Raw genomic sequence first — 15269 nt, 5'->3', positions numbered from 1 at the left:
TCAAACTTGATAAAAGTGCAGTGCACTGGCACAGCTCAGTGAAGGGGGCAAGTTCAATATGCCTCTTCGAGGTTTACAAAAAAATCCAAGATTTCAATTTGATACTGTAAGAAGTCGGCATTTATTAGCACCCTCTTGAGAGGTGTAGGTATTCTCTTCTTTACATTAAAATGTATATGTGCATTTTTTAGAGTGTATAATTTCAAATTAATTCCAAAAGTGGAGAACCTTCAATTAAAATGCAACACTTTAATTAAGCAAAAAGGGCATGATGAACTATTTTCTGTGTATCTTTACACATTTGAGGTATTGGACATAAAACAGGATTTCTTTCACTAGTTTCAAACAGTCTTCAACTTCCACCACTTAACTTTCCTTCTTTATTGGTTTCTGAACCAAGCAAGAACATATATTATTTACTAACGGACGATCAAGGTATGGTCCACCTACTATTATTACTACTACTATCATTCCTAATAATTAGCCTACGTAAGTCCGCAGTGCTTACCCTTCAGTGTGCTGCAGAATGGACACCATCATCTCAACAGCCAGGGCTCCAGCAATCATGGCCAAACCTGGTCTGCTGACGGTGCACTGCTGATCCAAAGTCCGATCCCTGGTTGACTGTTTACAACAAAAAACAACAATGCCATGAAGTAAACAACTGGAAATATAAAAAAAGCGGGGACATCAACATGAGGCTACATGTCCTGACACCACTTCGGAGTTTCCTCCAGAACAAGGAGAGAAGAGGAGATGAGAAGTTTGGGCAATCACCTTAACACCATCACATGTGTTATGAATGGCAGCAATAGTTTATTTTTTAACAGGTTTAGATGATGTTCTTAAAGGGGACATATCGTGTAAGCTTTGTAATTAAATAAACAGAGAAAACTGCAGTCATTTCACATACTCAACATTTTTTGCTGTGTTATAACAGCTGATAAGTCACGGACAGATGATATTGTGTTTAACCCTGCTTCAATAAACAGACAGTGCGCTGACGAAATAAAAGCCTCTCGTATCATTACGTTGCTTAAAACTTTCCAGAGAGGTTATCTGTCAAAAGACTGACACTGTACACAGGAGATTTGGCTCATTTAAAGTATCTGCTGAATGCAATGACGTACAACCCGGAGCTATGGCCAGAATGGGCATTTGTCCGGCACTAATATGAGCCGCACAGGGCTAGAGTTATCGGGTCAAACACTGCACTTGCTGCAGGGGGGATGAGTGTGCCTACCTATGGGCGCTCCCTTGTCCTGTTAAATGAGCATTCGGGTTTTGTCATACTACTGTCATGGCCTGTGTTTGGGCTAGAGCGCAGGGGATAAAGCTCGCTGCAAAGTTGACAACCTTTTGGAGAACTTTGACATACTATGTATGCAAGAGACATTTTTAGCAAAGCGGAACTTGGAAAAACTAAACTAAACTTTCATGGAGCTGGAGAGTCTACAACTGACTTTGGCATGGCATAGTCAGAGGTAGGATACCAGGGGATGCGGCTATTCTATGGAATAAGAAGCCTGACTCATTGATAAATGTGGTTAGGCTTTGTGTTGACTGGTGTATTACAATACAGTTCACTCATAATGACAAGGAATTCATTATCCTGTATATACTCCTTATGAATGCAATCAGAATGAGGATGAATACCTAAATAGGCTTGTCTTCATCTATTCCTTTATTCAAGATAATACAATAATACTCAGTTCTGTCAAGATAATTTTATATTGTCAAGCAAAGTGCTTTTCCCTAGAGACAGTTATACTTACATTATTGTATTAGTACAGCTGCTGCACATGCTTCATTTAGGTGTACGAGTATTCTGTATGGGGCAGCAATGACTGACCTTTTGCTTTCTCAGTAAATGTTGAACATCTACCTGTGCTATCTAGAAATGGAAATAGTGTCGACACAGAAAAAAATAGACTGGTCAACCCTCACAAAGGAAGACATCTTAGCCTATTATGCTCATACAGACAAATCCTTAAGTAATATTCATCTACATGCATCTCGATGCAATTATGAGTAGTGATGTTAATTGTAAGGATGTGAAGCTTAGGAGAGATCTCTGCTCCATGTATAATGACATAGTAAGTGCTTTGTATGAAGGCAGTAAGCCCTACTACAAACAAAAAATAAGACACATAGCATCGGGCTGAGCGTCATGTTGAAGCCCATGAAGCCTCTAAATCATTGGCTATGGCAGACAGACAAGGGCCTGTGCTCAAGTCCAAGAAGCTCATTAATGCAAGATATAAGTATGCCATTCGCTTCATTTTTAAAAATGAGCAAGCCATGAGGGCTAATACCATGGCTAAGAGTTATGGCAACAGCGTTATAGTACCTTATTCAACTGTGTCCAAAGTGATTTGTATAAGGCGGACAATATTGACAGTAATGATTCATTGGTGATTATGTCACATGAGGTGTACCGAGCTATAAACAAGCTGTCTGATAACAAAACAAAGAGTTTAGATCATATTACTGCTAGACACCTTAAATATGCCAGTTTGAGGATAGCTCTTTGTGTTTTTACTGGTTTTATAATCCATGGCTTGTTACCAGACTCAGTGTTGTCTGTTCTGTTAGTGTCAGTCAATAATGACAGAGCTGGTAAAGTATGCAGCCTTGATAACTACAGGCTTTAGCCAGCATACTGTCAAAAGAATGTCCAAAAGAATGAGTTTATTATCTTCACAGATAATCATTTTGGTTTTAAAGCTTAACATGGCACTGACTTGTGTATATATGCCTTAAAGTCAATTATAAACAAATATAGAGGTCAAAACTCATCAGTTCTTGTGTGTTTTATTGAAGCTTCTAAAGCCTTTGACTGTGTTAATCATAGAAAGTTGTTTGTTAAATTGAGTCAAAGAAGGGTGCCCAAATACACTGTGAGAATTTCGGCTTACTGGTATTCCCACCAGACTATGCAAGTAAAATGGGGCAACAGTGTTTCAACCCCATTTGGGGTTAGCAATGGTGTCAGACAAGGGGAAATTTTGTCCCCAGTTCTTTTTAATCTGTATACTGATTATCTGTCCAAGCAATTGAAAGCCTGTAATACTGAGTGCATGATTGGTAATACTCTAGTGAACTATATTATGTATGCAGTGATCTTGTGGTCCTGAGTCCATGTAGCGCTGGTCCCCAGCAGTATATGTTCTGTGTATGGTGTGGAATATGATATCAGATACAATGCCAGTGAGAGCGCTGTCATGATCTGTAGAACGAAAGAGGACAAATGTCTAAAATTTCCTGACTTTAAATTGGCTGATAATAATCTTGGTGTCTGTAATACAGTAAAATATCTTGGACATTTTATTACAGAATAAATGTTAATAATGATATTTATAGGCACTGCCGCATGATGTATGCACAAGCAATCAGTCTCTCACGCAAGTTTTCTATGTGTACGGATGGAGTGAAGATGTCTCTGTTCAAAGCACATTGTACAGCACTCTATACTGCACGCTTGTGGTCAAACTACAAAAAAGCAAGCTTACAGAGACTTCAAGTTGCTTATAATGATGCCATGAGAATATTACTAAAGAGACCTAGATGATGTAGTGCAGGTGAAATGTTTGTGGCTGCAGGAGTCAATGCTTTCCAAACTGTTTAAAGAAATCTCATTTATTTGCCAACTTAATGACTCTGAAAATGAAATAATCTGGGTTTTATCTGACATAAGGTTTAGTACTACACACTACCAATTCCAGCTGTGGAGACACTGGTACAGTTGTCACTTTGTAAGACGTTAATATATATTTTTTCTTTTTTAAACCATGATTTTTTATTGTGCTTTTATATGTAATTTATTCTATGTAATGTCCTGTCTTTTATCTGGACACTGAGTCTGAAATGAAGTTTGAATTGAAAGTTTGAAATTGAATTGAATACACATCCATTCACCAAACTCAGATTCCTATCTAACATTTAACATTTAGTGAGAGCAGGCTGTGTCTCTAATTTACATGTTTCAGGCTGGAGCCATGCGGCATTTGTAGGAGAAGCTGGAGCTGAATGGCATAGTTTCCATCAATTGGCTGTGGCCTTCAATAGCTGATGAATGGCTTTCATAAATTGCTCATATCAAAAGGTCATAAGGGAGAAAAGAGACAAAAAAAAGAGAAACAAAAAGAGTCAGTGGATTAAAAAAATGGAAACAGGCAGAAATGTGGGTGGTGAGGAAACTGTGTGTCTCACTGGTGGAAATGTAATGACTGGCATCTCCCCTCTTTTTTGCAGCATATTACAATGCAATTGGAAATGAAATGCGTTTATAACCGAGTTAGTGGCGCTTTGTTAGCCGTGCTAAACAACAAAAACTGGAGATATGTGGAGCTATTTGTTCAGCGGATCAGTTAGAAATACTGCAGAGAGGAAGAACACAAGCAGAAACAGCCACAGTGAGATGTCTGATGAAGAGCTGCAGACGACAGGCTCTGGGTGCATTTTCATTACAGCACATCTCCAACAGGTAGCCTAAACTAACTAATACTAACTAATTTTACTAACTGACTAATTTTACCTTGCAGTGAGGGTGCTGCACTATTGTAACATGAGTGAAGTAGGGCTGTTAGAGCAAATTTTGGAAGTTGAATATAATTTGAATAGTAAAAAAAATGATACTAATCAAATGTTGAAATTACTATTCTTCTTATTTTTAAAAATATTTTATAAATGTGTTAGCTAACATAAGCGAATCTCGCCCTTCTCGCCTTAGCCTACCCGCACAAGATAACAAGTGATTGTAATTCACCGAAGGGCTCATCAGGTGAGTTAGCTGTCACTTATTAGCTGAAAACCCATCCGCACATACTCAGAAATGTTTTCATCAGCAGTAACTTAACACACACAGCTCCGAAACAGCTGAAAGTGGTCAGGAAACAGTACAATAAGGCTGATATCTGAAAGTACAAACAGGAACACAAGAGAGAAATTTCAAGCGCACCAGTGCGACCAATAAAAAGGTTTAGTCACACTTGACAGATTTTTTGTAACCCTGTTATCAACAGAATTAAATGCACCAGCATCCTGTAATTACCACTTGTGGCAGCAAAGGCTGCTGTTGCTGCTGCTCAGTAGATGCTACATAGTCTTGCTTTAAGTCCAATATTCACTCTCCATTTATCTTTGTGCTGATTTGACCAACTCCTGAGGGAAATATGTGTCTCTTTAGCTGCTCCACCTTGTTCACCAGCTAGTCAATAACTGTTTGCTTTTGGTGCTGGGCAGCAGAGCTTACTTGATTAAAATAACCACTTGCTGCAACTGCAAACAAGGTTAATGAGAGCTGAGTTTGTGTGCCAGTAAAACAAAACAATCATCCAAACTAAATTAAAATGAACTGTGGAGTTGAGGGGAACCACAGAGCTGGGTGATAATTCTCCACAGGTTCCTTATTAACTACAAGCAACTACTTTCATATTATACAGAATTATTTGATCTACTGTTAAAATAAAAGCATAAGTGTAGCTTTAAAAGTGATTGTTGGTTGAAGAAAACATCTCAAAGAATCCCTCCTGCTTTGTGTTCACTCACGCAGGTACATGCACATTCCAGTTCTTTACCTGAGTGACTGAGGTGGGTATATTTATATGCCTGTATGCATGTTATCTGTGTGTTTTCCTTACATCTCCTGGTGCCACAACATCATTGCAGAAGTAGCATCCCAGCTTGTGCCCTGGGATGTTGGAGAACAGAGAGGATCCTGTGACAGAGGGCCCAGAGCCGGCGGGTGTGGAGGACGAAGAAGAAGCAGAGGAACAGGAAGGGGAGGAGTCTGCCCCTGCAGGAACATTCTGACTGACGGGGGGTTTCTTCAGGCCGTGGCGCATCACCACGAATGTGTCAAAGCCTAGAGCAGCATTCACCACCAGCTAGAGAGTGAGAGAATTACTGTTAAACTCGCCTCTGTATTAAAGAAAAGTTTGCTCTGGCAAATGACATCATGAAGGGTTTTTGCAGTTCAGTAGGGAAAATGTTCCTAATCAGGCATTAGCCTGATTAGGAACATTTTCAGTTTCTCCTAAACACACACAGCACCAAATCTAATTAACTAAATGTCTCATCTTACACAAACAATAAAAAGGCACAATGCATTAAATCATTTCAAAAAGACTTTAAAAGGCTCTTTAAAATGTTAAAAGCATCTAGATGTTCAGAGAAGCGATGGAAATGAATTACAATGGAAGCAATGAAAATAAATTGTGATTACATGGACGTCTGAAACAGCCCCACAGCACAAATGGCCAAAGCAGGCCATAAAGAAAACCTAATCAGCAGACCCAAAAGACACTTAACCACATATAGCAAAATACATGTAGCATCAGTGATATCACTGGAGGCATTACCAGTTCCTGACAGTGTTCAATAATCTAACGTTGCCCAGCAACTAATAGAATTCCATGTCGTAAACAGAAAAATTGGCCAATGTTATCTTAGCAATTTCAATTTCCCGGAACAGAAGTAAAACAGTTTTCCAAATTTGAAATTTCCAAACTTTAAGTAAGTAAAACAGGAACAATGTTACAAAGTGAGAACATTGTAACATTAGAACAATATTTAATTCATTTATTACCAAGGTCAAAATACTTAAAAATATCTAGGTCAAACATGCTCTGTTTGTGTATATTTGTGATCACAATACAGTTTTACAGTCATGTATACATAGCAGAGAAAACAGACACCAACTTAAGTGTTTAACAGTGTTTGAAACTAATGTTTTCATGAGCCTCCACTGATAACCACTATGCATGATGAAAAAGCGTGTGACTTAAAATGCTCAAATTGAGCTTATTTAAAGAGGTAGTTCAAATCATACCTGGACTCTGATTTTTTTGTTGGCTACTTGGCGCGAGACCCCTTTAAATTACATGTTATCTTTAAATCATTGTTAATATAAAAAATATGATTACCCTCCCAACCCCGCCGGTCAATGGCAGAGTAGTTGTTCTGCTCATTGTACACACTGTTCCTTCATACCTTCCTCTTGCTGGCAGCTATCACTGTAGGCAGCCAGCGGCTCTCCCTCGTATCCATTAGTAAGAAGACCACATCATGTTCTGAGATGAGCTTCTCCAGCTGCTCGACATCCCTCTGGGCCTGGGAAAGAGTGGCTTGAGAGAAATTCACCGGGTGGCCGGGCATGGGGATGCTCATATTGTAACCCTCCGCATTCTGCAAGAGGAAGAAAAAGAAAGGAAGAGAGAGAGAGAGAGATTCTTGATGCTTTGGCAGTATTGTTGTCATGACATTCATGCAAATATAGCAAATTTGAGTTTGGAAAAAAATTGAGAGAGAGAGACATTACTGACAAACTCGTAAGTAACAAACATTTGAAGCTGACAACTCAAATGCAAAGTTCACATTAAGTTTTCTGTCTAATTTTGTGTTTTCTGTTAATTTTGCAATATTTGTGCATTTGCAAACATAAAAATGAAAACATCTATCAATTTAAATAATTTGCACACGTGAAAAATTTAATTTCAAATTGACTTATATGATTTCAAATTATTATTCATTATGTCATTTCTGGACATAAAAACTGTAAGGTTAAAGCTGGAAAATATTTAAAAATGGAGATGAAAAATCTGGGTATTCCTCTTTATTTAAGGCATACGGTGTTTATTTAAAAAAAATAAACACCTTATGCAAAGCTTTTATTTTCCTTGTCTCTAGATGGCTCAGATCAGCATCTCCACATCTACACATCTAAACTGCTAATGTTATTACTTTTCTTGCGGATGAAGCATGGGTCTGTGCAAAACTCACTTCTAAATCAAAGGTAAAATAATAAAATATTGTAAAATATTTTATATATAAATAATTCAACACTGGGTTCTACAGCTACAGTATGTAAAATACATTGAAATGTATTTAATATCATCTTTTGTATTTAATATCCTCTTCAAATACTTTGAGACTTAATGTCCGAAAGCCCCCTTCACAGGAAAAGCTTCCAGGCTGCTGAACATCTCCGGGATGTGAAAATGACAAACCTCTTTCCATAAATGTCTAGAACTTCACATGCTGCTGTATGAGAATTCTTTTTACCGTACCAAGATGCTGAAAACTTTGCAAATTTGTTGTTTTGTTCTGCTTGCTGCTGATTATCTGACAGTCTAGACAGTATAGTAAGTGCAGTCATCAAATATTCCTTCTGTGGACTGTGTGATCGCATTATCTCCACAGCTGACCTGAAACTAGTGTGGATTTGGCTCTTCTGTATAAATCAATAATAGAGTAAGAAAAGAAATCCTTGTATTGCTACTTCCAATCCCACAAAAAGTCTTCTAAAACATATAAATGGGTAAAGCAGAACTCTGAGGGTTCAATGACTTCATGTATTTTATTGTCCATTCCCAAACTTGGATTACTGTGACCATCTTCAGGGATTGAAGACTTGACAGTGAAGCAAATGGAAATGTCAATAGTAATTTTGTAGTCAAGAAAAGGACAGAAAAGGGCAGAGATGAGGTGTGAGATCTTAACAAGAAATGCCATTTTAACTGAATCAGTTGATCCTCTGCCCGCCCTCTCCACATTTCAAGAGTGGGAGCTGTTAACTAACAAGTCTTGGAATTTACATTTCACTTTGACGTAAGTGTTGCTAAGCATTCAAGGGGGATTTTTGCCTGCAGAGATGGTAATCACATTCCAATTTCTACAATAAACATCCTCATTCTGCAGCCAAGAGGACAAAAAATCATTCTGACCTTGAGAAGACATTCAGTCTTTCCTCAAAAGATCAACATCCTTTCATGACAATCCCACAATACCATTGTTGATATCTTCAGCCAGCTCTGACCTGACTGTTGACAAAACCTTACAAAATTTAAAAAGAAAAAAAAAAAAAGAAGTCAGTGCCAACTCTCTAAACTGCCTTGTAAATGTCACTTGACAATATTTGTCCACAGACAAAATATGAAATCCGCTTCTTGACATTTTCAACATTGTGACCTTGTTTGACCCGGGTCCTCGCAGTTCAATTAACGCCCTTCTAGAATTTCCTCTCACTGTGTTCGTATTTCTTTCCATCTTTCAGACTGACACCTGATGCCTATGTGTTTGTAAAAAACAAGCAGGGAAGGTAGAAAAGCAGTCACACACTCACACTGATAAAAATAGGAGGACAGATACGGGCTACAGCTAGTATAGAGGGTAAACAAACACAGATGTTTAGACAGACACCACACATCATGATAGCACAGGGCCATCCAACAAGTGTTAAGCCTGCATTCTTTACTTTCTATTTTATTCCTAGAGGCATAAAGAGAGAAAGAGAAAAAGCGAGAGGGGGCAGAGAGAGAGAGTCTGATATCAAGTTGATGACATGATTATTTGTGTGTGTGTTTGTGTGTATGTGTGCATTTGAAAGGGACATCACAGGTCTTCTGTGACACTGTAATTGTGGCCCATTGTATCTCGTTTTAGGAACGACCCCTTACCGAGCCCTGATTGCAAGATTTGTAGGGTCGACAACTTTGAAATGAGGCTTCAATCTCAGAGAGTTCAAGAGTAATTAAATCACATCTTCCCAGTCAGACAGTGAGTGAGTCAGACTGTGAGATGTAACTGATGAGGAGACAAGAGCGCAGGGGACGAGAAAGTTCTGCAACGCCTGCTCTTAGTCAGTTCAGTCAAAACTCACAATTTGCCTTGAAGCTCAGAGGGTGAAAGCATTCAATTACACAGACTGTGCTCTACTTTACTGATACAAGACTGTTGAAATATAAGTTAAAATTCCTCTGAGCACACCACATTCAAGATAATAACTTGTTCTTAAGATCAAAAACCAATAGAAAACCATGCCTTATTTAGCACAGTTAGCCACTTTTACCCTGTATACTAGAGCCAGGCTAATATATTGGCAGATATTAGCTTATTGCAGCTATATTGTATGTCGGCCAATTAGTAGCTAGGAAATGCAGGACAGAAATACCAAAGATATGTCTGAATTAATTTAGAGACAGTGCCTCCACCACATAGTTGGTCCCAGGGCACAAAATTAGCCTCAGCCTCCAGCCAAATACTGGCAAGATATGCAAGTGGCTGGTAGATGTGCTTCACTAACGAGCCAAAAAAACAATATTAAACTATTGAGTGGCTGGTAAAATTTGAATATTAACAAGCCATTTTGCTGGTGGACAAAAAAGTTAATTTTGCACCCTGGTTTGTCCAACCATACAAGTTTATTTTTAAACAGTAAAATGTCCATCTCGTTCCATGTGTTGATCACAATCCTTCATTATCTAATTTTAAGGGATCCTTATGAAAAATGTATGTTAAAAAAACAAAACAAAACTACTTGTTATTGGATTTTTTATAAACTCAAATATCGATATCAGTTTTGGCCTCAACAATCCAGGGTCAATTGGGCTATACTGTACATCTCCCATAAGTGTTTTGGGCCAGCAAAAGCAGTGCTCCCCAACCCATGGGGTCCCAAGATAAATCTGACAGGTCACAGTCAAGGATACTTCTGTTACACAAAATTATGTTTATTTTTTTATGCCTTTCCAATTTGTTTTCTTTTTTCTTGTGAAATACTGGGTACATACCTAAAAATCTTTCAAATCAAACAATCTGAGAAGAAAAAGCACTCCTTGGCAAATCTGCTTATAACCGACGTCGACACAGAGGCAATAACTTATGATGAGGAATCACAAGTAGAGACTGTTTCATTTTAAGGGACTGAAGGTAGAAATGGTTGAGAATAATAATAACAACTGCTAACTTATTCAGTTTTAACTTTTTTAACTTTCATGAACCCCTAAACCTCAGTGATAGAGGGCAGGCAAGAGAAACATGAATCATCCCATTATGAACGGCCTACACTTTCTTTCAGAACTACACATGCACGCAGCAGCAACACAGGTGCACACTATGACTGGCATCATAAATATGCATTCGGTTTATGTGTTCAATAAATACCCAAATGGCTCAATAAAAGATGGGCACTCTCTTTCACACCAAAACAAGAGTCCTGCTGTGAGCGTCAGGCTGCTTTTTCATTTAGTAAAAAAGCAAAATATTTCCCCAAGAGAACCCACTCATCCATTAAGCAAGAGATGAAACCACCAGCATTAATATTCAAGTAACATGTAACATCTTCATTTTCTGCATTTTTTGGCCATCACATCTTAGACAGGACCAATCAAACAGGAATATGATTATAAGTCTACCATAAACAAAATTCATATTAATATATCGCTACAGTTTAAAGCAGTTAAATTTTGCAGAAGATTACAGAGAAAAAAATCTATATATAATATTTTGACTATAGAAATGAAAACTAGTAAAAATAATCCTTGTTAGTTGATAAGATCTCAGAGATAAGGCAAGGACTTGATTCTCACATACAAGAAGAGATAAAGACATCATATTACACAATTTGTAGTACTTTCAGTACTCACCACACCAGGAAAGATTTTGGTGAGTCGGTCAACAGCTGCCATGGCTTTGGACTTCCCTCCAGCAAGACAGTCTTCAAACTCATAGAGAGGCTGTCGAACTGGATTGGAGTATGAGATCTTTGCGTTGTCTACAAATGTGATGTGTCTCACTCCCCATCCCTGGAGAGCAAAGAAGAGAGCGAATTCATTATTACTGACATTATTTTGAGACACTTGACCACTATTTGTTGGCATGAACATTGCCCTGAGCAGCACTTTGTAATCAGTTTCAAGGAGTGAGAGGTTGTGTACTTGGGTCTATTTCAAAATGAATACTTCGCGTAATTCCACTTCAATTTTGAGATGATGGATACATCAGTATGCAGGCGATACAACCTCAAGTTATTAGGGTCTGAGCCCCAAAGGGGACCCTATTGTATTTCGTGTGTTTGTTTGTTTCTTCTTCTTCTTCTTTCTTTATTATTACGCCACTTCAACCCTTAATTTGACTCCCTAAACATGCTCAAAAACTCACCAAATTTGGCACACATATCAGGTCTGATGAAAAATTTGATAAAATGTAAAAAGTGCCAAAATGTGCCACCTATGTATCTAATATGGCTGCCACTGCCTGTAGGAATGTCGTAGAGAGATTGAACCAAAACTCAATTATTTGTCTCATCAAGACCTACAAATCATATGCTGACACCCCTGACCTAAATCCAACAGGAAGCCCGCAATATGCCCATCAAAGTACGACTTTGCGCCAATTTTGGACCCCCAAGAAACGCTATCTCCTCCTAAGGCGTTAACGGTATTGGCTTCAAACTTGAAATGGAGCTCATTGATTGAGAGTGACAGTTTAGTGATAAAGTGCTGTAGAAAAATAAAATCAAAACTAAAATTTGTAGCTCTGTACTGCAGTTTTTCCTTTATTAAGGCCCAAGCACCTAGTGGTGCGCTAAATTCTCATCCTCACACTGTTGAGATTTGATGTTTCGCCATGACAGAGGAAGTTGCTATAACTTTATTGTAAATACTCCAGTCTGCACCAAACTTTACATGTTTGATAAGACTCCCGGGCTGAACACGTGTACATGACAGTATTCCATCAGTGATGGAAACTGCCTGAATAGCGCCCCCTACGAAATTTCAGCAAAGCAGCCCCAGCAGCTGGCAAAATAGTGGACAAAGGAAGTGATGTTTATCTCCATCTTGCACTGTCTGAAAACAGCCCGGGTCTGAAGACATCTACATGCCCGTGACAGGAGCCCTTTGACTGCGCCGCGGCCCAACGTGCGCAGAGGCGCGAAGGCCCGTTCAACGCTGCTTGCAGCTTTAATTCAAACTGTTTTTCCATAAAAATCTGTCTCTGTTAACACACAGTCTAGCCACACTACCATTTAAATTACATCGGTGTACTTTTCATTTCTGCAGTGACTGACAGGCTGTCTGAGAAAGTGCTCTCAGAACAGAAAGTGAGGTAAAAGAAGCAAAGACGTGCATAAAAATTTACTTTGTAACTGCAAGCAGCAATATGCCAGGAGTGCTCCACTGTGGTCATTTAGTCAAACTTCTTATGTTTCTTACATCAAATAAAAAACCCAATACATATTTACATAGTTTAACCATTTACTTCAAAAGGACAAAGCACTGTGCTCTGTACAATAAATGTCTTTAGCTTAAAATTTGAGCATATTTCAAGTCAAATAAAAAAGAAGTATTACTATCAATAGTAGTCTTGATGAAATTAGAATAAACTATTATAAAGCTGAAAGTCTGAATTTGTTTTTGTTTTGTTTTTTTAATCATTTTAGATCACAAGTTGTGATGTATGAAAAATATTTGCAAACCAACATTCTGTCAGCCAGTGGCTGATCACTGAGGAGAGCACATTTATTTGAAGAACAGGAAGAACAGATTAGACCAGTAAACACAGAAAATAACAAAAGGTTCTTGTGTAAATTATGATTATGATATTTCTAATGTTATTGAATAAACCTAATGGGATTGCTGTAATTGTAATCATTGCAAAAATGATTCTGATATAAAACTACAAAACATCCAGAAGACGGGTCTTATCTAATATGAGCCTGTCAGAGGGCAGGTACCAGATGCTTTCTTGGTAGCTGGCAAACATAGGCACTCAGTATATGTTGGGGCCTGTTAGTAGCTGGTACAGCTGCAATGTATAGTGTTAGTTAATTTCCCACAATGCAAAAACAAATCACGAGAAATCAACATTTTATCAGAGTTTACTGCTACTTACAAGTTTACTGGAGAGCAAAATATTAACATAAGAGGAGACTGATTCTTGTTTTTCTGGTTTGTATGTTTGTATGAAATTCCACTGTAACCTCTGCAACCAATATTAGATGTTTGAGAGTGTGATGTGCTTGGTACAGACAGTGAAAGTCAGGCTACAGGCAGACAAAGTGAAGGAACTGGTGATGGCCAGGGCCAGACAAGATTTTGAAAAATCATTAGTAGTGTGGCTGCAGATCAATTTGGTGGAGGCCATCTGTCCTGAAAAGGTGCTGCTTACAGAACAGATAACAGTCCTTTTAAGACTGTGGCTTTTTGCAGAGCCAGCGTTCTGAACATGTTGGTTGCTCTGTCAACAGTTGGCAGTGGTTCACTAACAATCAACTGAGTTTCCATCCAATACATTAAATGGGTCCATGAAATCCTGACTTAGCATTTCTGACTGCTCTCTGTGAATAATGGTCTCCACATGTACATCAAATATAGGTTGAGGTATTTTTCTTCTTTAACGTCACACACTGCAGCACTTGGGAAGCTTTTTTTGATAGTGAAGTCAATTAGAGCGACAAGTTGGACTGTCTCCTCTCCCATGCAACCAGTTATCGTAATTTTCTGTCTGTTGGGGCTTTTTTGATTTTGTCTTGTCTGATATTTATAGTGAGGATCCAAATTCTGAGATTCTGAGAGATTATTACTGGTTCAAACCTGTTCTTCAGAGGTGATGTTAATACAGATGGCTGTTTTCATTTCTACCTTTAGTTTTCTGTCAGACGTTCGTGTTTAAAGTCGGTGAAACAAATCTGCATATTTTGTCTTCTTTGAATACAATTTTGATCTTATTTCAAGTCACTTTGCTGATTCAGTTCTACAGAGTCTGGGGGAAATTCAAATATGTTCTGTGTTCTGTGTTCTGTTGCGCTACCTCCCCAATAGGAGACATTGGAAGATTTCTGTGGAGAAGAGAAGTATTCTCTGGGGAAAAGATACTTTATTAAAAAAAACCCTGATACTCTTACTGCTTACTGCTTACAAAAGTCAAGTAAGTTGCAAATGTAGCGAGTTCTTACATTGAAGATAATCAATGTGCCCTGCTAGTACAGTAGCTACAAACAGAAGACAAAACATTGCTCCATTATACTAGCTAGCAATTATACTTTTCCACTACACTTTTAAAACCTTTTTGGTCATCTATCACTTTATAAAGTTGTCAAGCCCTCAAAACAGTATACATGAACTTGTTCACTCTGTCTGTCCATCTATTTATCATTCCACTCTTACCATAAGAGTCCTGGCTACATTGCAGCCCAGAGTCCCAGCTCCAAGCAGAAGACACTTTGTGTTGACCACCTTGTCCAGATCCAGGGAAGGAACCAGCCTCCATCGCATTAGCTTCAGGTTCAGGTCCACTGATGACTCTGCAAGCCTGGATTCACACAGTTTACACAATTGAAGACCTACATTGTCCACAATATTAATTTCAGTAGATCCTCAGAAGTGTTAACTCAGGGTAGCAGAGGGTTGAACTCTGTTTCAACAGATCTTCACAGCTATTGGCCAGCAAAGTCAAGCCACACCATTACACTTAAACATATTTGTCTT

The 15269-nt window shown here is 38.4% G+C and overlaps 1 protein-coding gene across 3 annotated transcripts in view; it reads right to left on the bottom strand.

Moving 5' to 3' along the window:
* atg7 (ATG7 autophagy related 7 homolog (S. cerevisiae)) overlaps positions 1-15269 on the bottom strand; it is a 77159-nt gene that overhangs the window by 49948 nt on the left and 11942 nt on the right. For all 3 annotated transcript variants that reach the window (XM_067586920.1, XM_067586919.1, XM_067586921.1), the window contains exons 11-15: positions 14949-15093; positions 11427-11585; positions 6994-7188; positions 5643-5888; positions 509-624 (exon numbers count right to left, since the gene is read on the bottom strand). In XM_067586920.1, the coding sequence (XP_067443021.1) occupies positions 509-624; positions 5643-5888; positions 6994-7188; positions 11427-11585; positions 14949-15093 (861 nt within the window). The remainder of the gene's footprint in view (positions 1-508; positions 625-5642; positions 5889-6993; positions 7189-11426; positions 11586-14948; positions 15094-15269) is intronic.

Source organism: Thunnus thynnus, chromosome 4 (genome assembly GCF_963924715.1).
Source record: "Thunnus thynnus chromosome 4, fThuThy2.1, whole genome shotgun sequence".
Taxonomy (NCBI): domain Eukaryota; kingdom Metazoa; phylum Chordata; class Actinopteri; order Scombriformes; family Scombridae; genus Thunnus; species Thunnus thynnus.
This window is presented reverse-complemented; position numbering and strand designations above follow the sequence as displayed.